The following is a 22,848-nucleotide window of genomic DNA, read 5'->3' on the forward strand; positions in this document are numbered from 1 at the left end:
AAGAATTTAGGATAAGTTATGAAGTGCTAATAAGCCAGCAGTGTTATTTTGTAAGTTCTCAGTTGAAGACTCACTAATTAATTTATGTCCATACACCAAACACGATTTATTTCTCAGGAAGCTGCAGAGCTAAGAGGCAAAGTGTTCCTATATGTATTATTGTCCCATGCAAGAGGATCTGACTCAGGTATTTATTTAAGTTTGTCCAAAAAAGCCTTCATAATAAGGAGCCTCCAATCTGTTAGAACACTGAAACAGAAGTTAATCAGTTTGTGTGAAATTACACCTCTTCAGTGAAGTAAGTAAGGTTTAGCCATTCCCTGAAGTCCACAATTCTCTCCCCTTTCCCCAGTGTACTCCTCCCTGGACAAAATCAAGTAATGATTACAACATCAGAACAGGGTATCAATATGAACATATGCTCAGTCAGATTTGCAGTTTAATGTAATCATGAGCAAGACAGCAGCTCATATAGTGATGAGAAACAAGACACAAAAAGTCCCCCTTAAGCTCAAAATTCCCGTCAAAGGAGGTTTTCGGATTTATATAAAGCCCACACTGTGATGCTGTCCAGTGGGCGCCATCCTGAGGCTTCAGAAAAACAGTAACACCAGAACATACCAACATGCCTGGTAACAGTAAGGTCTAAGTGAACTCTTAAAAACTTCTTGATTCAGAGGAGCTCCGTATGTGCATCCTCTGAGAATACAGATTTACCTCTGAGGTCTGTCAAAACACTGTAACAGTTATATGAGCAAATCTCATGCAAAATATCTTTGTCACATCAACTCTGAAGGAATATGGACATCTGAACACAAGCATCGGTTCCAGCTGCTAGAACACATGCTTCCTTGGTAGCAGACCAGGGGGGAAGAAGCTGACACTGAGGTCATGGTTAGCATCAGTAGCAGGGAGCAGGCTTCAAGCAGTTATTTTAATGAGGCATCTTTGATATCCCAGACCAGGTACAGAGTGCTCAGAAGAATCCTACGACCTGAAGTACTTATATTGTTTCAAGGAGACTCCTATAATTGGATTTTCTTATGGCATCCTCCTGTAAGCACAAGAAGTCTTTAGTTTCCCACAGGAATAATTCCAGCAAAGACTAAGGAAAAACAACCACCCTACATCAACGGGGAACTGAGACCTTGTAATAACTAATGTATCACTTAGTCCTGGTTAACCGCAAAATAGGAGCCTTCCTAGCTGCAGTAAACTTTATGAAAACAAACTTCCTCTCCTTCACTTTTTAATTTGTTTTGTAAGGTTTTACAAACCTGCGAGGGATATGTGGGATATGACATTCCACAATGTAAGAGAGCTCTCATTTTTCCAACAGAAATTACCACTTCACAAAGGAGAAACACATTTAAAGTAATGTTTCAGATTATCTACTGCTAATACTAGCACTGATTTCCTTTAGAGAAAACCTACTGAAATACTAAAACCAGCAACAACTAAAATTCAAAACCACAACTATTTCTTGCTCACCCCAGCTCCCAAACAACTACAGCAAAGAAATAGCAGGGACTTCCACTTCATAGTCAGATCTAGGCAGAGAAGATGGAAGAATTCAACTAACAGAATTCAATGCTTATCTGTGCAATTTCGTACTTTAGAAAAGGTCTGCCTATATCCCCATTAAAATTCAAGAAGTTGCAGAAGATTCTGAAAACATGTAAGAAAAATTCCTAAAAGGTCAAACATTTATAAAGAAAAGTTAAGAAATCAAAAACTTTAAGAGGATAAAACTAAATTAAATTATAAAAAAGTAAACTTACCTGTATTAACTCATCTTTTTGCATGATCAGAAGTTGTTTTAAAGTTTTATTTCTTTCCTGTATAAAATAAAAGGTTTTTCTGCCATCAAAAAGAATATCTGAACAAAACACTGTTTTTACTTAGTTTTTTCACTTTTTACTTCAGTTTTCAGAAACAAAACCAGCTGCACAACACCATTACCAAAGTAAGGAAAGAGGTCTCTAGGTTAAAATCGTCACATGACAAATGCACACAATCGCAATTAAGCAATCCAATACAGTCTGCTGCACTTTAACACATTATGTAAAATGTTGTTTAATAAATTTAAATTACTTAAAACATGTATTTGAATTGATATACTAATAGCAATAGAACTTTTTTTAATGCTGTAGGTGTGTTTTGCTTTCATGGATTGCTTTACAGCAGATACAACACAAACTTACCTTCAATAATCCTATTACGTGTTCTAGACCAACACCATGTAAAAACACTTCCATGTCATTAAAAGTTGAATAGGAACTGTAAATATAATTAATGAGATTCAAGATGAAGACAGTGGAAATTAGAAAAGGACATCTAGAACAAAATACTATAGAAAAGCTCCCCAGACAAAGCACTGGGGAGCTACCTCAAGTTGTACACACCTACTGATTACAGTAGTATCTCATAGTTATAATGGGGTACAATTTAATCTATCAAAATTTTATAAATAGCTTTTCTGTCTAATGAGTTGAATTGAGCCTAAAGGGAATGATTTTCATGAATAAATGTAATGTGAAGTAGCAATATATTCTAGCTGAACCTTAAAGTTGGGTTGCAAAGCCTGCAAGATTTGGAAGTGGAGTTAGGGAAGATAACTATGTATTCTTATCAGATAACATTCATATAGACTGGAATCAGTCAACAACTCTTATCCTTTCAGTTCCATTTCAACCAAAAAAGGTTATAAAGAAAACAGGAATGTCTATAATTAAAGATAGTGGAAATTAGTCTGGTAAGAAATTTGTTGTCAGAACACTACTGTTCCAAAGGTAGACTGAGGAAGCAGTATAGCCCACTGTAAGTTCAGAGTTTCACACAGAAGTAAAATATCAATTTTTATTCCCCACCCTACCAAAAGATATAAAAACATAAGGGTAAAAAAATATCTAAATAGCTGAATGACTAATGAACAGAATTTAAAATAACAAGCAAATCAAGAAGGGAGTACTGCAATAGCTACAGTGAACAGCAAGTTCTTTGCTAAACTCCTGAGAGCAAGTTTTCTTGTCTTATTGTAGGGCCCAAAATGAAGGTTTGCCCCTTTTCAACAGCAAAAACTTAAAGAGCTTCTATTAAAATTTCTAAAACAAAGCCCTCAAAAAACAAGCAAACACTTCCTCCCCTCCCCCCCCCAAAAAAAACCAAAACAACCAAACAGCCAAAACCAAACCAACTAAAACACAACCCAAAACAAACCTCTCGGAAAATTACTCTGAATACAAAGAATATCTCAGGTTTGTGCACTGAGAATCTTGCGTTCGAGGATTTCTAGTATTTAATATCCCTTTATGAGAGTGGACACCTTAAATTACACATGAAGGAATTTATACAACTTCCACACTGTAATAAGTCAGTAAGTCTGTAAGCATGCCTTCTGTCAACAGGCAAAAAGATGAAGAGTTGAAAATAATTTTAATGCAATTTAAAGCCATCATCCCTGCCATAATGTTGTGTACAATCGTGCTATCCTCTGCCCAACTCCTCTCCCTTTAAAACAGACAACAACCAGTCTTTGAAGTAGGCATTTCAGAGATACATCCAAACACTGTATGTACAGCTAATTCACTTCAACTGGCAAGACAGTGTGTGAATGATCCGCAATGATAAAATGTTGTTACTCAGGCACTTAAGGTGCCCAGTTTGCAAAGGTTTTGGGAGTTCTTGGGTAATTCAAGACTTTTGGTTCTGCTAAAGGTGCAAGGAAAGGACTTTTCCCAGGATCAAAGGGTATTCAGCATCCAGACAGCAACTCAAATGCCCCTTAACCAGAAAAGGAACTAATCCAGGAGCTGAAGAAAACAAATTCCTGACAGGTGTTTGCATTTCCTTGCCCAGGGCCCTAGACCTGGGACAGCTGTCTGAGTAGGAGAGCAGATAGCAATGACTGAAGCTACACTCACTACCTAAGGATGACAAAGGGATGACAACAGCAAGGATGACAACAGCAAGGATGACAAGTTATACTCACTGACCCTGCATGGTGGGGCACAACTGATACCAAGTACCAGATGATGCATTAGGAGCAACTGAGAGAACAGGGACTTGAAAAGACAAGTGGCAATGCCTCCATGCAAATGACACAGGCAAATGGCCAGAAGACATCCAGCTCGAGGCACTATGATGGAGTAAACACAGGTATCAGTGAAACTCTTGACTATCACAAGATGAAAAACCTCAACTCACTAGGGGGTGGGTATCCATGTGTGTGGAAACAGATAAGCTACATTTGTAAGAACAGGCATTTAACAGCCAGACATCTGCTATACTTCAGGGGACTGTTTCCTGAAACCAACAGTTCTACTAATTACCAGAAATGCTCATAGTTATGAAACATTAGAACTAATATAAAAATTCTTGAGCTTGACACATATGTCTGTTTATACAAACAAATCAGTTGCCAAACTAATGCAGAGAAAACCAGTAGTTTAGAAAAAGATTACTGAAACATTGTGAAATCCTGGAAGCCCAAGAATTGCCTAACATTACATTTGCAGAGCTAGACATCTGGCTACCAAAAAGTATTTTAAGTGGCATTCAAGATTTCAGTGTCTTAATTTAGAAGTTTATCAAGATTAACCTAAAATGGTAGCACGTCCTATAGCAATGGTCAGTTTTCAACAGATTTAAATCCATTTGGATAACTGCTGCATAGTGTTAATTTATTTCCTTCCACCAGAAAAAGCCTGGAAAACTTCATAAATAACCTAAACCTATTAAAAAAAAAAAAAAGAAAAATAAAAAGAAAGAGAGAGCTCTGCTCTAACACCAAGGTCTTCAAGGACAGACTCTAGCCAATCTATTTAAAAGAATGTCATGCTTATGACAAATACACAGGGACTCAAAAGATGACTCCCAAGGAGCAGACAGATCCCTCGGGAGACCTGGTTCAGAGATTACGAGATATACCCAGAGCAATGGGAATTCATGAGTACTCAGATGCAACAACAAAGAGGCCAGCATAGATGACTGGTTTTATTATGCAAAGCCTTCACCCCACTGCTCCAAGAAGCACCTCTAAGATGATTGTGGTTGATGAATCAGAGAATAAACATCTGATTGACATAAATATTTATCTAGCAACAAAAGCTGACAAGGCTTTATCTAAACTGAGGTACCTGGTGACTGAGACAACCTCAACGAGAACCGCTACCTAGTGAACTGCCATCAAACAAATGATACAAAACTACTGCATTTCAAACTCAGCATGACCTGGCTGAGCAGGTACATAAAGAAGCATCAATCTGACCAACCAGAACAGACCATGGGAACTGGAAGTTGTGTCCTCGAGAGCATGCAGCTCAAGCTCATGAAGGCAAATAGATGTTTCGTCGAGGACTTCTTAGCCAACATGTTCTGGGACAAAACCATATCAAAGATCTCTGAAGTCACTGAAGCAGGGCCTGATTTAGGTCGTAAGACACCTGCAAGCTTCAGGGTGAGGGGCATGCTATTTGGTAAGTTCTAGAGCTTAACTGGTGTTCACACTTAATTTTGACTCTCATATATGCAGAAAAGAAGGGCATAGCTCTTCCCAGTGGCATGAAGCTGAAGCAAGCATTTATTTAGTGAAAGCATAAACAGATTTTAACATCAAATAAAGACAACCACACAAAAGGAGCATCCAATAGGGGAGCATACAAATAGAACTGAAATGAACTGAAGTGACATTGGACCCTGGCTCTACTATACTTTAGACCAAGTGAGAGGAAGGAAAGATCTAGAGCATGCTCTTTGTTTATAATGCAGAAAAATGATGCAATCTTGAAAAATTAATAGCACATTAATATACTTACTGTGGACTCTTGGTAGTGCTCCAAACAATACACAATATATATCAGTACAACTTAATCACTGATATGAACAAATACAATCTCTTAGGAATGTTTATAAGCTAAAATTACACTATGACTGTATTTACCCAGCTCTGTGGTCAGGGACAGCTGTCAGAAATGTGCAGATAGCCTCTTGCTTAATTGTTTCCTGGTATCTCCCTTCCAAGTGATTCACAGCCAAAGAGAGTAAACTATAAATCTGGAAGAGACCAAATGAATTAATTATTATTCAAACTCAAAATGCATTAATTAAGACAACAAAGATCAATTTCCAGGGCATATATGGACTCAACATTTAGCCATTTACAACTGACAATCTAAGTTAACTGTATCTGACAGACAGGGATTCTTTCAACTGATTAAAGAAGTAAGCCTTCTGTGAGACATCACTATGCATCAGTGATGGATTCCAGAAACAGAATTGCCCCTGTGTGAGTTTTGAGATAGTTACTAGAAAAACCAGTAAAACAAGTAAACCTCAATAAACCTATAGTAATGGTGAAACTACCTTCCTGAAATTTAGGTGACTAGCCAGCTCTATATACATATACACGTGTGGTGGGTTGATACTAGCTGGCAAATAAGCCTGTACCCAGTGAGTGAGTCAGTCAATTAACTCACTCTCCTGCAGCAGGATGGAGGAGAATAAGAAGGGTAAAAGTGAGAAAAAAAGTAATGGGTTAAGACACACATAATTCGATAAATGAAGGGAAAAAACATCCAAAAACCTAACTGATGCAAAGCCAATCACTTGCCATCTCCCACCAGCAGACCAATTCCCAGCCAGTCTTCAAGCATTAGCTACTTTGGAAAAATTCTCCCCATCAATGTTATTGCTGAGCATGATTTTATATGGAATGGACTATCCCCTGAGTAAGCCAAAATCAGCTGTCCTGTTCTCCCTCCCAACCTTTTGCTCATCCCCAGCCTACCTGTCAGAGGCAGGGGGGAGAGTGAGAAACAGAGAAGGCCTTGATACTGCACAAGCACTACTCAGCTTTAGCTAAAATACTGGTGTGTTATCAACACTATTTTGGTCACAAACCTAAATCAAAGCACCATGCAAGCTGTTATGAAGAAAAATAACTCCATCCTAGCCAAAGCCAGTACAATATGTAAGAAAAATATCTCCCCTCCCAGATATAGTTTCTGCAGACACAGTCTATATGACAAAGCAAGGAGCTGTCAAACAGCCTGAAGAACAGATCTTCAAGCTGGAAGAAGCTCGCAACCATTAAATATCTCAATACCATCTGCAAGACTTTGCAGTAACTGTGTGAAAGTTAGCACTTCACAGGTCAAGAGGTAAGACCTACCTTCTCAAGTGTGAGGAGCCTGTATTCCCTCCATGTCAGACAAAGTCATGTTATAAGATTATATGGCCATAGCATGCTGAGCAAGTAATTTATCAAAGGCAGAAAGCATTTGTAGCCCCTTTCAGTAACCTGAGCTAGCTGATCACTGAGCCTCAGACACTGATCTTGCTAGCCTACACTGACAGCTTTGTGCATAGTTATCATTTTTGTTCCTGCCTAGCCCTTGAGGCTGGAAGGAAAAAAAAAAAAAATAAAAAGGAGAAAGAAAGAATAAAACCCTGTGAAGTGAATTATAATTCACATACATTTCTGAAGAGCCACTGCAAAAAGCTTAATCACTGCTAAGAGCAACTCAAAGCAAACACACAGAAATCTGGTCTGGCTGATCTACCATGCATCATCTGGTAACACCAGTAAACATTTATTTTAGGAGAATAGATGTTGGCTTCAGCAGCTCCCTCTTATATTGATAATTAGCAGCTGCTCTTCTAATGATGGATGACCAATTTATTGCATTTTACGCCTTCTTCCCTTCCAAGAATGGATGTTGAGGTTGGTCAGTACCAACTTCTCTCCTCTTTAGCTTTAGTCTTCTCACCTTCAAATTCAACCAGAAACTATGCACTTATAATTAGTCTGATATCTGCATTCTCTCACACACTTTGGCAGACAGGAAAAAAACAACACATTATTTTTCTGTTTCTCATATCAACATTACTAACATGAACAATTCCTTGTTCTGTATTCTAAGCCTGAAGCCAAGGATTCTGGAGAAAAAAAAAGTGTTTAAAGCCCTGTGAATAATTGGGATATAACAGAAAATAGACTACATAGATGCACAAGTATCCAATTGTATAGCTGCTAGTATTTGACTAGCAAGTATAATTTAGTTATTTAAGTAACACTTTTACAGAAAATGATACAATTAATTAACAGATATTTGAGGCAAAATGAAGAATTTACATTTCAAAGAGAAATAAAATTAAATACCTCTGAATTTTTATTGATTTTTGCTAGCTCTGCTGCTGTTTTCTTATCCTTAGTCTGTAGATTTTTGTCAGCTCCAAGCTCAAGCAACTTAAAAACCACATTTTTATGTCCCTTCTGAGCTGCCCATATTAATGCCTGCAAAGAACAACTTAGTTTTACCAAATTTACATATGGAGCAAAAAAGAACAGAGGTTCAATCAATAACATAACCAGCAGAATTTGGAGACACAGACAAGCACTGCCAAACAATCTCAAGCAGAAGAATATACCTATGAGTATTTCTGAGAAGTTGTACTTAGAAACAAGTTTGTGCATTCTCACTTTTAAAATTTTTTATCATTAATTACAACACAAAAAAGTAAATAACTTACTGAATATCCATTTTCATCTTGGGCATTTATGTGTGATCCATGAGCAACAAGAAGAGCAACAACCTGAGGATAGCCTTTTCTAGCTGCATAAATCAGTGGAGTCATTTGTTTCCTGAAAGAAAAGGGGATAAGTAAAAAAAGTATTTCAAGATATGAAAATCTAACTGTATTATCAAGTTGAGCTCCCCAATTCTGTAAAGATTCTCTGTTCTATAGAAAATCTAACCAGAGGATGAAAGCCCAAGACACCACATTCACGCTTCAGCACAAGGATCAACTTCAGCGAACGTATCAATTCAGCCTTTTACTTCTCTCCAGTTAGCAATTTTTAAACATTTTAAGAGCTGATATTTATTTCCTGATTGAAATGAAGTCAAGAAGTCAAATGTTGTCCTTCACAAAAAGGAAACTTACAGGAAAAACTAAGCAAATCTCTCCCAGGAGTTTAGAATATAGACTTATAATACTTCTGGGACAAAAAGTTGGAAAAAATATATCAATCTTTTATCCACTTCTAATTCAAGTGGTCGATAAAAACAAAAGTAAACTCAACACATTCCCAACTATGAAACACAGTAGCTTGCTGACTGAAGCATTAATGTTTTGGTTCTGAACTACAAGAAACCAGTTTTTAAAGACCATCCCTTGCTGCTGCTACCACAAACCTAGCAGCAGGCCTCACGTGGACTGGCTTAATGAGAAGGGAGTGGGTGTAACTGCAGGTTACAGTTTTCACCCTACTAAAAGCAGAGAGGATCAGCAAATCTCCCATTTTTCCCATTCCCCCCCCTCAAATTAAAAAAAAAAGTGGCAGTTCCATTTTTTACTTCAAAAAATTATTTTTAAAAGACACAGCTTAAGTGATGAATTCTACATACAGTTTAAATCCAAAGCTCTGAGAAGGAATGTGCAGTTTTGTGAAGGGCAAGTTGCAAACCACATCTGAGTATTTAAGAGGAAGAATATTAAGAACAACAACTATGTATGTACCTGCAAAACCCTCTCCTGTAAAAACAATGTAAGCAAAAGAATCACAGTTCACAACTCTTGCCAGTGTGCACAGGTGCAGTACAATAGCACAGGGTGCACACATATTAGCAACATTAAGATTACCCCCCACCCACCCCAAGTATGCCAGAGTCTTCAGAGAATTACATACAAATACCATACTGAAATTTTAACTTTTAAAGTACTAAAATTAAATGCATATCAAAGCATTTCTGTCCTTTAATCCACCTTTGTTTTCTGTTCTCAGAAGTGAATATGCTAACACTTTTTCTCCACATACATTACTACTTCTTACAACTGCCAAATAACTACTTACAGACACCACCTTTCCCACTACTGTTTCTTTTTTATATATTCCAAAACGAGGATGACGAGTCTATTAACCTTATGCTTCTATTAAGCTACTTACAGGTGAAGCTATTGTGATTTGCTCTGATTATTTTGAAAGAAAAGAATACTGCTCAAAAGCTTCTGTTAGAAAAGTATCTTTCCAGATGCCTTACGCTAAATTCTTCGGTGAAGTAAGATTGCAGAATTAAAAAACCTGCAGTATTAGATGACAAAAATGCGAAGTTTCTGGTCATTGTGAAGTAATAAGATTTAACATAAAGTATTTTATTAACAATGTTCAACTAAAATTTACTGTATCTTAAAATGCAGTATTTTTTTCCCATCATGTATTGCTTTTAACATATAGCTCTGTGTCAAAATTCTGCTGTCAAAAGATTATCCTGTTCAGATACACCTGAGGGGAGGAATGCTCTTTCAAATATTGTTTCTTAATAACAAATTCAATACTGACCACTAGAGGGACCAAAGTAGCTGTCTTAAACAGACTGTCACCTTCCAGTATTGCTACAACTAAGCCTTTGCTCACCTTCCTTGTTACTGCTTATTCAAAATAGGACAGTATTATGTCTCATGCAAACACAGTTAAGAGTGCACTGAAAAAAATCCAATAATATTACAAATTTGAAAGAGTTATGATGGGGAAAAAAGTCAATTATTTGGAGATAAGCAAAATTAATGGTAACCAGGCCTTCAAGACTTAGAGTGAGTAAGATGATCCTGTTAATGAAATGAAAAGACTTGCATCAGCCTAACTAATTCAATTTAATCCATCAAGACTGCAAAAGCAGAAGTTCTGACTAAATATAAGGAGACATTTTTACCACAGGGCACAGTCAATCAGTGGAGCTGGTTGCTCAGAGAAATTTTATAGTCTCCATCTTTGGCAGGTTTCAAGACCAGATGGTACATAGCCCAGTGTCATAGCAGAGGTGGCTCTCAGAAGTCAGACTAGAGACCTTCTAAGGTTCCTTCGGACCTAAATTACCCTTTGATCCTATCAAGATTACTATAAAAATAAAGATGACTCTACAATCTGTCCCTGTGACTTAACAACTAACTGATGAGATGCAGATATCATATATAGACATTCAGATATTACTATTTTAAAGAATGAACAGAAGTTGATTACAACATTAATAATTTGTAGCAACAAAACTCAAACTTGCTCGCCCAATGCAGACACTCACTCCCACACTTCTATTCAGTGGCAGGTAGCCTTTGACAGACCTTCCATGCTATCACCTTTAAAGTAATTGCATCTGCCTGCAAAAACAGCCCAACAGCCCATTGATGGCCGTCTTCACTTTAATTTCTTCTGCTGCCAACTTTTCTCTTTCACTGAACAAAAGTCCAGAGGCTAGAGTCTTTTCTCGAAAGAACATCATGTAGTGGTTACAGCTGTAGATACGGTATCTGAAATCAAGGCAACAACTCAATGACATTTAAGCCACCTAAAAAGTTTCTCCATTTCTAAGTAAAACCAAATTAAAATGGCATTTAAAAGGACCACTAAGACAAATAGGCAACTAGTACTTCAAGCATTGCATTTTAAAGATCAAGTTTTAATTTTAAAGGCTACCAGCTTTTTCAGGGTAGAAACACAGAGCTGCATAAATTTGTGATTGCTTTTATGCACCATTATATATGAGGCAGCACCGTTTAATGTCTTGGGCACATGCTGCATAGGCACCACCCCAGAACGAAAGGTCCATTTACATGTACGTCCACAGGAGGGAGACCAGAGCACTGAGGAAAACAAGATTGGTTTCCTAACCCTGCAATGAAACCCGGCAAACACTACAGCTTTAAAATGCCAACTCCACTGTTTCTTGCTAAAGTTGAAGAGAAATTAAATGTATTTGTACATCTTACTGCAACCTAAAAATGTACATAAAAGGTGTAGCGATAACCACCCAGATAAAATATCTGAAGAATTCTCTTGTCACATTGAAGAAATGTGCAGACTTTACAATTCAGCAATCTGGCTTGCAGATGACCTTCTTGACCAAACATCAGTGAAGTCATTTTGTATGGCACAAGTTGCCACAACATTTGCCCACACTGAACATGATACTCAAGTGATGGTCATTAAATAAAAATCTGCCCAGTGTATCACTAATATTAGAAAAAAATGCAGCAGGAATGAAACAATTTAACCTATGAGTTTAGTCTCAGTCTTTTCTTATTGCAACCCCAAAGCTAGGAAACAATGCTGCAAGACAGTAAGATTTTTGTATATTGATCCGCAAACTGTACACTGCTTCAGATTATCAGGATGCATCTTCAGAAGCTTTTGGAGCCAGTTTCATCAGGTCAGTGCGGTACATTAAGCTTGGAACCAAGAAATGAAGCAGTAACAATGCGTCCACAGTAACAGAAGGAAAGCTATGTGCCCCTTTGCTGGCTCACTGAAGTTCTAAGCGGTGAGGTGGGAAACCTGATACAACAAGTAATACTGGAAGAACATACCATGGTGTACTGCAAGCTGCAAGGTACTTTTTCCAGGCAATGTCTGCTAGAGCAAGGTAGGAAAGTCCCTTACATTCTTGAAGCAGAACTCACCCAGAGAATGGAACATACAGCTCTAGCAAGATGGTTGGGCTGGAATAGGTGACAGCTAAGTTTCAGGTTCCCTAGCTTTAGGCTCCATTTCAGATGGCCAGTTCTTGTACCTTTCTGCCTCTGGACTCTACATAATTGTTTTAAAATTTAAAAAGGCATCTGTGTAAGTTCTACAGCACACAGAGGTGGGAAGACAGACAGCTACAAAGTTATCTTCTTACGACTGGAAAAATACAAAAGATGTGATTATAAACGGAATTAGCACAAAAATTAACAATGCGGATGGCAGGGCTCTCTGCTATGACATTGCCAATCAGCCTTGTCCTCCTACATCCTTACTGCATCACATATTTACAAGCAAGCTGGTTTAGCTGAAGACAAACACTTTGACATAAAGTATAAAAACAAATGAGCTATCTACACAACCAGAAACTTCTCAGGCTGTTTTCACCTTTTCTTTCAAAGTGGGGGTAAAGTCTCCAGTTAAGAAATTCAGTACATCCGTGTGAAGTCTCCTACACCTTTATAACAAAAGGGCTATTCTCTGCCACATAAAAAAACCCAAACCAATTCTGTGCAAATAACCCATGATCAGGGTAAGCTAATGGCAATGACAGGAAGTTTAATATATTTTGCTAGAATGTTGCTGAGATAATGCTAATGGCTTTCAGCACAGCTTTTGTTTTTGCTTTACACAAAGACTGTTCAGGTGACATTTCAAGACACTATAGTACACTGTCAGAATGCCTTTGTTAAAAATAGCACCTAATGTTGCTGCTCTCCCCGAGTATTTTATACCTCTAACCAGGAACAGTGATCAACAGTTGTAAGACTGCTGGCACCACTGTACAGTCAATACTAGCTGGGAAAAGTATAATCATCTATTTCAGCACCTAGACTCCTTCCACCTACCAAAATATCTGATCAACAAGCCTCAACACTTACATTCAAAAGCTGTTCTTCCAAACTCACAGAACTCGCACATTTACCATACTTTTGACTTCTCCCTAACTTGGATGAGAGTAAGGAAGAGACATACAGACATAGCCCAAATGAACTTGGTATTCTGATGTTTGATGCTGATTTGAATAAAGCAAGTCTTTCTGTCCTGAGTTCATAGTGCTAGAATAAAAAACTCTATGAAAGGCATGAAGTAACATCAAAAGGTATTTTTTACTCTGAAGTGGATCAAAAGTATTAATTCAATCAGTATTAATTTCCCTGATTTTCTTGTCCCAGCCATAAAATGCACTATAGTGCATTAAGTTTTCCCAGGCTATTTACCTTTACTGAAAATTGTCTTTTATCACTTGGCATAGCTAACTATCACACAATGATTATTGTCAAGATCTTTGAAATTATATGACAGTGCAGACGTACTGTCTTACTGGAAACAATAAACATCTTGCCAAAACTGAGGTGTTAATTGTTTTATTCTGACTATGCAACCTGAAGAGAGACCTACCTTGTGAACTGGGCAAAACTGTGATGAAAACTTCCCCCCTCCATTATAATCTTCTCAAAAGTACAAGATAGACCAAAACTTTCATATCTAAATAATTTTGATACTTCTCAAGACTGTTCTGAATGTAAGCCTAAGTGGATATACATAGGCAGCTTAATACCAGACCTGAGCACTGATTATATTTTAATATATATGCATTCAGGTACATCACAGTATGCTTAAATCTCAACTTTCAAACTTTACAATCTGACTAAAGACAAAGGTCTAGTTCTTATAATGTTCACCCTAAAAAAAAAAAAAAAAAAAAAAAGAGAAAAAAGTATTGAAGACTTTCTGAAGACTTTTCTTTAAACATACACAAAATTCATAAATATTTTAAAGCAGAAACACTAAAACTTGGTCATTGACCAGGACTAAATTGTGCTGGAATTTTTAAGACTGAAGCAAAAAAAGCCACACAAATAAAATCAAGCTATCCCATAACAAACAAGAGACTAAGAACTTATGTCAAAATAAAGGAGGTTTCAGTCAGTCGCCTATTTGTCCCTTCTAACAAAGAGCTATTGGTATGAAACATCAACTCAAAACACTCTCCGTACTGGCAAAGCCATTAGGATTCTTTTACTCTATGTAAACAAGAACTTGAAGGATGTCATCACTAAAATCCATATTTACTAAACAACCTATGCCATGTAATCCCAGCAGCAGTTGTAATCTATGTAACGTAGCTGTCAGTTGCTTCTGCCTTCTTCCTTCTGCCTATAACAAAATCACATCTTAACATTAGTAAAACCAGTGTGCCTTTAAGAAAGCACTGCAGGTTAAAAGGGGGTTGTTGTTTTTTTTGTTTTGTTTTAAAAAAGACTGCTGAATTATTTCCAGGCAACACAAAAGCATAAAGTATATAATTTACATTTTAGAGTAAAGGAGAGGTGAATTAAACAAGACATGCCAAAGAAATTTCTAAAGGTAGCATTCACTTAAATTAAGCACTCAGGCCATAGCAGCTTTACAAATACTATACAGTGCTGTCTTAAAATGTCTTCTTCTTTCACCTAGCCATTACTTTACTTCTTGTTCAACTTTCAAAACCCTTCAGCTAGCACTTACACTTTGACACACTACATTCTCAAACAAAACTGTTTTTTACAGCCATCAGTATTCTGGTCCCAATTTTGGTTCAGCAAAAACATGTACCCCCACACTCCTAAACCCATTTTTTTTTTCTTAGACTGTATTCCAAAAATCAGTTTATTTTCCCCTAGTCTTTCCCTGCTCCATGCACATTTAATGAATTAGACAAAAAAATGCAACACCTTGGTGATATGAAACAAACAAAAAAAAAATCTATCGGCTGCTCTGCCAGCATGACAGAGAAAGGATAAATACCCAACTCTACCTTACATCAAAGTTCAGTATTTTCTTTTGCATTCACACACATGCCAGTTGCTAGTGGACATAAGAAAAGCTTCCTAAAATAATTTTGGTTCTTAGATTCTGAGACAGTCAATGTGAAGCTTAGCTCTTAACGCCTGTGGTAGGCTGATGAGACTGGAAGCAGTCTCACAATAATCTCAATTCACTGATGGTTCTGGTACCCTGCTACAGGAACATCCTGCTTGCTATAATGCACTGGGTGAAGTGGGACTGCAGTGTCACAGAGAGGGTCTGTTTTGAGCCCTTATCTTCAAAGAAGCCGGTTTGAAAGGTTTCATCCTCCTGTTTCAGAACACAGTGAAAGAAGCCTCCAAGAAGCAGCAGCTGCTGCCAAGCAGTTCTGATGATGGAATGGTATACATACACGTCAAATACTGCAAAGGAAAAAAGATTTTTGGAAAATCCAGACATTGTTGTCCAACTTCTACCTTTGCAGGTGCAAATATGACATTTCTGATTTTCACAATTCAAGTTTTAATTTGAGAAAGACTACTATTTCAAAAGTGAAGACCACACAACTAACTGGTCACTGTATCTGATGTATGCAAGCATAAACCGTATGTTAGCGCAAGGTCTTAGCAAAAAGGGAGAGCAAATAAATATTTGCATATAAAGAATAACTATGCATAACATATACTAAGTTTATAAATAAAGCTTTGCCCTTAAAATTCCTCTCTCTTGTGTCAGAATTCAAACTTTTCCAAGGATAAACCTGCAGCTTTGCACTTCGGCCTATATTTTTAAACATCCAGTACAACGTTTAATAATGCAGACTTTCCCCACTTTTCAAAGCAGGATGTTTAGCCTAACACCCAGCTATCTGAGGGCAACAATATGTAATTATTTCAGACAGTAGCTTTCTCTTCTCTTAAGAAGAATTTTTAGCTTTTCAGATAAAAATACACAAATGGCATTTAAATCTGGTAGCATATACCAGTGGTACTTCAGCACAACTACGTTTCCTTCTTGTCTATCAGTACTATGCTCATAATGACAGTCACGGCCCAGAGTAATTAAACTCTACTAGTAAGAACTAGCAGGCCTGCAATTCTGTTTTTTTTTAGAGTGTTACACAGACCACAGATGTCAGGTAATGTGGTGAAAGAGCTGTGGTATAAAACAATAAATTCCAGTTGAAAAAGAAGTAGGTTCAATTTGACCCAAACAGTATCTTTATTCCAGCAAAGACAGGACAGTTTATCCTGCATTAGCTCAGAATTTCTTTTTGGTGCAAAAGGAAATGTTGCATGAGACTATGCAACTACAGACTTCTCACAATGCAGTGCTTTAGACTGCTGAGACACAAAGTGGTAAATCAAAAACCAAGATGTTACTTATTTTTAAAAGGAGATTAAATCTCCTTTTAATCTGGTTTATTCCAGATTGCATTGGAGTATTTCATACACAGACAAGTTTTCTTTTTCATGGGAGGCTGCTTATGAAAGGAATACAGCCAGATAACCACAAAAAGCTCAAAAGGATAGGAATTTAAATAAAAAAATTAACTATCCCTATATAGAAGGGGCAACATGATTTAGGAAAGGCAGTGGACATACTTCTTGCCCTTATACTGCAGTCAACTGAGGTATTAAGTTTAGTTTTCATCTTAAATTTATATCTTGCTCAGCTGAGGATCATACTTAAATTTGATAAAACTGATCACAGTCTTACTCAGACAAATTTCTGTACTAGGAAAAATAAATATCTGGACACTAATCTTCCCTTATACAGACAGTAATTAAGTTATAAAAAACTAATGAAGTACATGTGATTTTAAAAAGCAATAGCTATGTCTATAAACATGTCTCTGTATATTAATATTAATTTTTATATTGTATTCCCAGACATGATTTATTTTTGGTACCTGCAAGTAAGGTTAGGGTCAGCATTCCTTGATAGAAGCAGTTCTACAGTCTTCAAGACGTTCTCCTCTGAAGCATGGGCAGTACATGCTGCCATCAGCACAGTGTACTTATCTGTTTTGAAACTTGCAGTTAGAGAATTACATAAGTAAATGTAAATACCATGCTAATCTACAAGTTCATTTAAAGGTCTTTACATTTGCTAGAGTTGTGAATCAGGTTCTGATGCTCTAAGATATTTAGAAAAGGGCAAGAAACTTGTGTTCCTTCCAGTGAAAGTCACAAAAATTATCAGGTAAGACAGATGCGCCTGAGAAGACAAGATACTCAGAAAGATGAGAGCGAATGGCAGTAGTAAACATCTCTCCTATTGGAGTTTAGGATACTTCTTAGGTACCTAAAAATCACAACAAGACCTTAACTGTACAGGCTTGTTTCTCAAACCTTCTAGATTCACTCCCTAATGCTCCTCACCTCTCACCAAAACACAGTCAAAGGAAGAAAGAGCTTACAGAAAGTTAACTGCAATGAATAAAAAAATGCATGAAATGTGCTAAAAAAATTACTGACATAAATTTTAGGGAGAACAGAGGCCCATATGAAGGACAGCTGTAGAAATAAAACTTTATCACAGGTCTTAAGGAGCAGGAAGTAAATTTAAGAAAATTAGACTATTATGCTGCAGCAGTGGCAGGAAAAGGATTAAAGTATGTTTTTAGATATGGATACAAACATCTACACAACCCATAAAGATTCACAAGAAGGAACCAGTATATTTGTTCCAGCTCTGAAGCCAGCTGGGAGTTACATGCCATTTTTCCTCATAAATCAGAATTGTACAGCATTGCTGTTTGCCCCTGGAACAAGGGAGATCATTTCTTCCATAATTCTCCTAGAAAGAGATGGGAAGCATCGCACTTCAAAGACCTTAGTGAGTTAGTTGGCCCTCAAATCAATCAGAATTGCCATTTGAGTTAACTGCCCATTTTATTTCTTGTACAAACTTGTGCACAAGTTCAAACATGCCTTTAACGATTTGTTTTAACAAGTATAATTTTAGTGGTACCTACTTCAGACCATACCATGAAGTGTTACAACATATTTTATAACTTGAAGAAATACTAAGACCAAGTATATATTAATACCTTTATTCTTCAACTGTTGTTGGATTTTATTCTACTTATAAGTTTGTTCCACCCTTTGCTTCCATCTGCTCTTTATATATCACTATTTTGTGTCCCCCACCTCTCCAACCAAAGATCTTAGTTCTGCAGCTAAACTAATATTTTATTTAATATACCATCTCTTAAGTTTCAGCTATGTCACACAGAAGTTGTAACAAAAATAAATCAGTATGATAAATTTAAAATTAAATTTCAGAGTCACTGGAAACCCCTGAACAGCAAGCAACAATTACTGTATCAAGTAATTTACTGAAATGCTGACAGATTTTTACTCAAAATGTTTAACCTGGTTAATGGCGTCAAGTTGTGCTGGGAAGGTTTAGATTGGGTATTAGGAAAGATGTTTTCACCAAAAGGGTTGTCAGACACTGGAAGAGTCTGCCCAAGGAAGTGGCAGAGTCAACATCCCTGAAGGTATTTAAAAGGTGTGTACATGTGGTGCTTAAGGATGTGGTTTAGTGGTGGACTTGTCAGTGCTAAGTTAATGGTTGCACCTGATGACCTTAAAGGTTTAGAGACCTTTTTAGGTCTAGCAGCTGAGGGAACTGGGATTGTTTAGTTTGAAGAAGAGGAAGAGGTCTGCTGAAGGCAGACTTCATTGCCCTCTACAAGCTACCTGAAAGGAGGTTGTAGGGAGGTGGGTGTTGGCCTCTTCTCCCAAGTAAATAATGACAGGATGAGAGGAAAAGGCCTGACATTGCAGCAGGGGAGGTTCAGATTGGATCTTAGGAAGAATTTCTATACTGGAAGAGTGGTCAGGCACTGGAGCAGCCTGCCCAGGGAGGTGGCTGAGTAACTATCCTTGGAGGTATTCAAGAAATGTGCAGATGTGGAACTTCAGGGCATGCTGTAGTGGCTAAGGTTGTGGGGGGTTCTGTGGGTGCTTTTTTTGACGGGGTGTGTGTGGTTGTTTGTGTTTGTTTGTTTGTTTTTGTGCTAATGGTTGGACTTGGTGATCTCAGACATATTTTCTAAACATTACGATTCTGTGATTATATTTTTACCAACCAAAATAATTCTATCATTCTACAACTGTTCCTGGCTAGACAGGACTCTGCTGCATATATGCCCTAGCTACTGTTTCCCTGCACAGACTAACAGGGAAACAAGTAGAGAAACCTGATCCTAGCAAGGTGCCACCTAGGGCAAACAGTTTGTCACAGACTAAAAAAATGCCATGCCTGTTGGTTAACTGGTCAGCTGAAACTGCTGCCTATAGCAGTTTCTGCCCCATTTATCTTATGGCTCTACAGCCATAATCAAGGAAGAGGTATTAGTTGTAGGCAGCCACATGGAAGTTCTCTGAAGTTGGCTACAAGGACAGTAATTCAAAGGCATGATTGCCTTGTGGTGTAGGTAGACTACTCTAACTTCATACTCTGACCAGCTGCTAATAAGTTAGGGAAATTTTCAGAGCCAGATTTGTACCATCTGCATTTCAGTCTGATACTATTACAAAGACCAGCCAGTTAGCAGAAAATATGATCACTGCTTTTATGTATTTGGCCATACTGTGTGTCACATTAGTTTCTTCTGTATTGCAGTGCTTTTCCTTGAACTTGGATAACGTTGTAACACAATGAAAGAGAAGAAAAATAACCACACTTTAAGAGGAAAAAGTTATTATTAAGCCATAAAAATTGAGAGAGGAACTGACAGCACTTAGAAGCTCAGCTGAACTCATGCAGACAAAGGTGATCTAGCAACACGCTGAAGAACAGTTTTCACTTAATAGAAAAAAACATGCTGTAGTTTGGGAGAAGTCCACATTAGTTTCCCATTAATTGGGAAGCTATTTCTGTTGTTTGGGATTCTAGCTAGTTTTTGCACATACATACTCCATAACAGGATCAAAGAAGTTTTAACTCTACAACCTTATCCCAGAATTCTTAAAAAAATGTTTCAAAACACTATTTTTAAAAAAGTATTTGGGGTTTGGGATGGGGGCTTTAAGACAGAATGAGACAGAACAAGAAAATGCATCAACTGATTCCTAATCAGTTCCAGTAACATAATTTCACTTTAAAACTACTACTTTTACTTCAATACTGTGAGAACCAGACTAGCCTCCAGTTCCAACGTGAACTTTGATTTATTTTTTTTTCCCTATATATGTAAAAAGAGAAGAAGACAAGGGCAGTGACTGGTTCTGAGCACGACTGGCCAAGTATTCTTCATTCACAACTTACCTATTTCAAAACAGGCATTAGCACCTCTGTCCAGAAGAAGACGCACTACTGCAAAATCAGCCATACTGGCAGCACACATCAGGGGAGTCCATCCAAACTGAAAGTTGGATTCTGTGCTTACACCTGTTAACATTTAAAGTACTAAAATCGTAAAACTGCACCACAATCAACATGCATTTTTGTAAACCTTACTCTTAATATGTATCATTACAAACAAAACACTGTTTATATTTAGTCAAAGGAAAAGAAGTCTCTTAACACTGTTTTATTTTTTTAATACACATTTACCTCGAAAACCAGAAAACAACTTTTAGAACTGAAACCAAGGAACCCACGAAGTTCCGTACCACAGAAAGATAAGTAATATATTAAGCTGCAAAAATAATTTCCGAGAAGCTCACAGAATCTGTTTTCTTCACTGATAACATCTCAATAGAAAGAAGAAATCGAAGATTAGTCAAGATTAAATCACGATCACCAATTTTTCACTTGATAATAGCCATATTCTCCTTTGTGGCTAGAAGTAAGCTTTCCAGACAGCCCTCCTAAATTCACCAAGTATCAGATTGATGCAATCATCTGACAACTTGAAAAAATATAAATCTCTATTTTTGCAGTAAGAGGAATCATCTTTCCTTCAGTTCTTGCTCAAATATTACTTCCTCTGTAATAGCTTCCATCAGCTGGTTCCCGTATTAGTCCAACAGTGATGATGGGTAATCAAAACCACTTCTTTACAAGATGCAGCTCTGAAAAAACCCAAAACTGTCCTAGGAAGTTGAGCTGCATGCATACTTTTTAATGGAAAAAGTGCATTTACTTTCCCTGCCTCAGTAGTTTGTCCAATATGTGCTCAGTGTGTCAACTGAGCTGTCAACATTAGAGCTGAAAAAGTACCAGGTCACTGCTCTGGGATTGATTCTTCAACTGTTTAAGATCACTGGAGTTGCAGAAGCAGTCAGTGAAGAGCTAACATTCAATGAAAGTGAGGTGTTGAAGTACTCTACCACCTGCAAGCTGCAGAATTTATGATAAAATCTTCATAGTAATATATCAATACTAGCTGCAGTCCTTAATGTCACAGCACCTCAGTTTGCATTATACAAAACACTTCATTGAAGCCCACAGCCAAGTTCAACAACTGCAGCCAGCATACATTCCTTAGCAGTCGTATCTGAACTTCCGTGAAGATGAGTCACTTCAAGAATTTAGGAAGTCTGATCTCCAACAGCCCACTGAAGTAACACTAGTAGGAAAGGAATATCAGAAAGCTTGCACTCTGTCAGTCTTAAGAAGTCTCCTTTCCTCTTAAGAAAAGCAGTCCATGTAACTAGAGCTTTTTATTTTCATACATATCTGATGATGAAAAGATCTACTGATCTACCATGACAAAAGATCTACCTGGCAAGATACAGACATTAAAACTCTTGACAGAGTATTGAGAAGGTATTTTCCTTACTGTTTGTTTTACACATATAACAGTCAGTATCTGCCACCACGCTCATGCTTTAAGCTCTTGAAGTGGAATGGTCTTTTTGGCAATGAAATGTCAATGCTGTGTTACAGCTTGTTTGTCCTGTGTGTTCTCCTGCTGTCTTCATATTGACTGCCTTTAAGTACCAAGCAGTGTGAAAGTCTCAGTACAAACCAGCTTGTCTTAGAGGAAAACAAAACGGACAACTGGAAGTAACAGTCCTCTTGCTTCTTGGCTGCATCATTATAGGAGTTGTTGACTGAACCAGAAATGTTTCCCTGTTGGGTACTACTCAGATGCTCTCTTTATTAGCTGTTCTTGAAGTTAGCAGTGTTAGTTTAGCATTTAAATGGACCTTAAGAAGTCCTAAGAGGCAACAGTGAAGCCCAGAAAGAAATTTTTTGTGAAAAATCAGGCCAGCTACAAGAGACAGAGGCAGGTGAAGATGCTGCAGCTTCATGTCCCCGAGTCCAACCAGTATTGATGCTGAGCATGTATTTCCAGCAGGCACACACATATACCACCAGCCACACTGATCCAACACAGACAGAGCGCTCGTGTGAACACAGCACCAAGAGTCTCATCCTGCTCCTCTATGGGATTTATCTGTCTCCTCCAGCTGCTGGCATCACAGACACACAGGCATCTGACCCCCAGTCCCACTCCTGCGGCTGTCATATCCTTTCACTCACTCCAGTTTCTAGTCACTGGCAACTAGGCACAAGGGCCTTACGACAGCCCTGAGTCCCTCTGAGTCTGTAATTTGGGATCCTGCACTTAAGCC

General features: G+C 37.6%; 1 protein-coding gene across 1 annotated transcript in view; it reads right to left on the reverse strand.

Moving 5' to 3' along the window:
* ASZ1 (ankyrin repeat, SAM and basic leucine zipper domain containing 1) overlaps nt 1–22,848 on the reverse strand; it is a 38,443-nt gene that overhangs the window by 11,343 nt on the left and 4,252 nt on the right. The window contains exons 3-9 of the mRNA XM_051632812.1: nt 20,591–20,713; nt 17,220–17,331; nt 8,533–8,644; nt 8,162–8,296; nt 5,942–6,054; nt 2,205–2,280; nt 1,782–1,838 (exon numbers count right to left, since the gene is read on the reverse strand). Of these exons, the coding sequence (XP_051488772.1) occupies nt 1,782–1,838; nt 2,205–2,280; nt 5,942–6,054; nt 8,162–8,296; nt 8,533–8,644; nt 17,220–17,331; nt 20,591–20,713 (728 nt within the window). The remainder of the gene's footprint in view (nt 1–1,781; nt 1,839–2,204; nt 2,281–5,941; nt 6,055–8,161; nt 8,297–8,532; nt 8,645–17,219; nt 17,332–20,590; nt 20,714–22,848) is intronic.

This window comes from Apus apus, chromosome 1, assembly GCF_020740795.1.
Source record: "Apus apus isolate bApuApu2 chromosome 1, bApuApu2.pri.cur, whole genome shotgun sequence".
NCBI lineage: Eukaryota > Metazoa > Chordata > Aves > Apodiformes > Apodidae > Apus > Apus apus.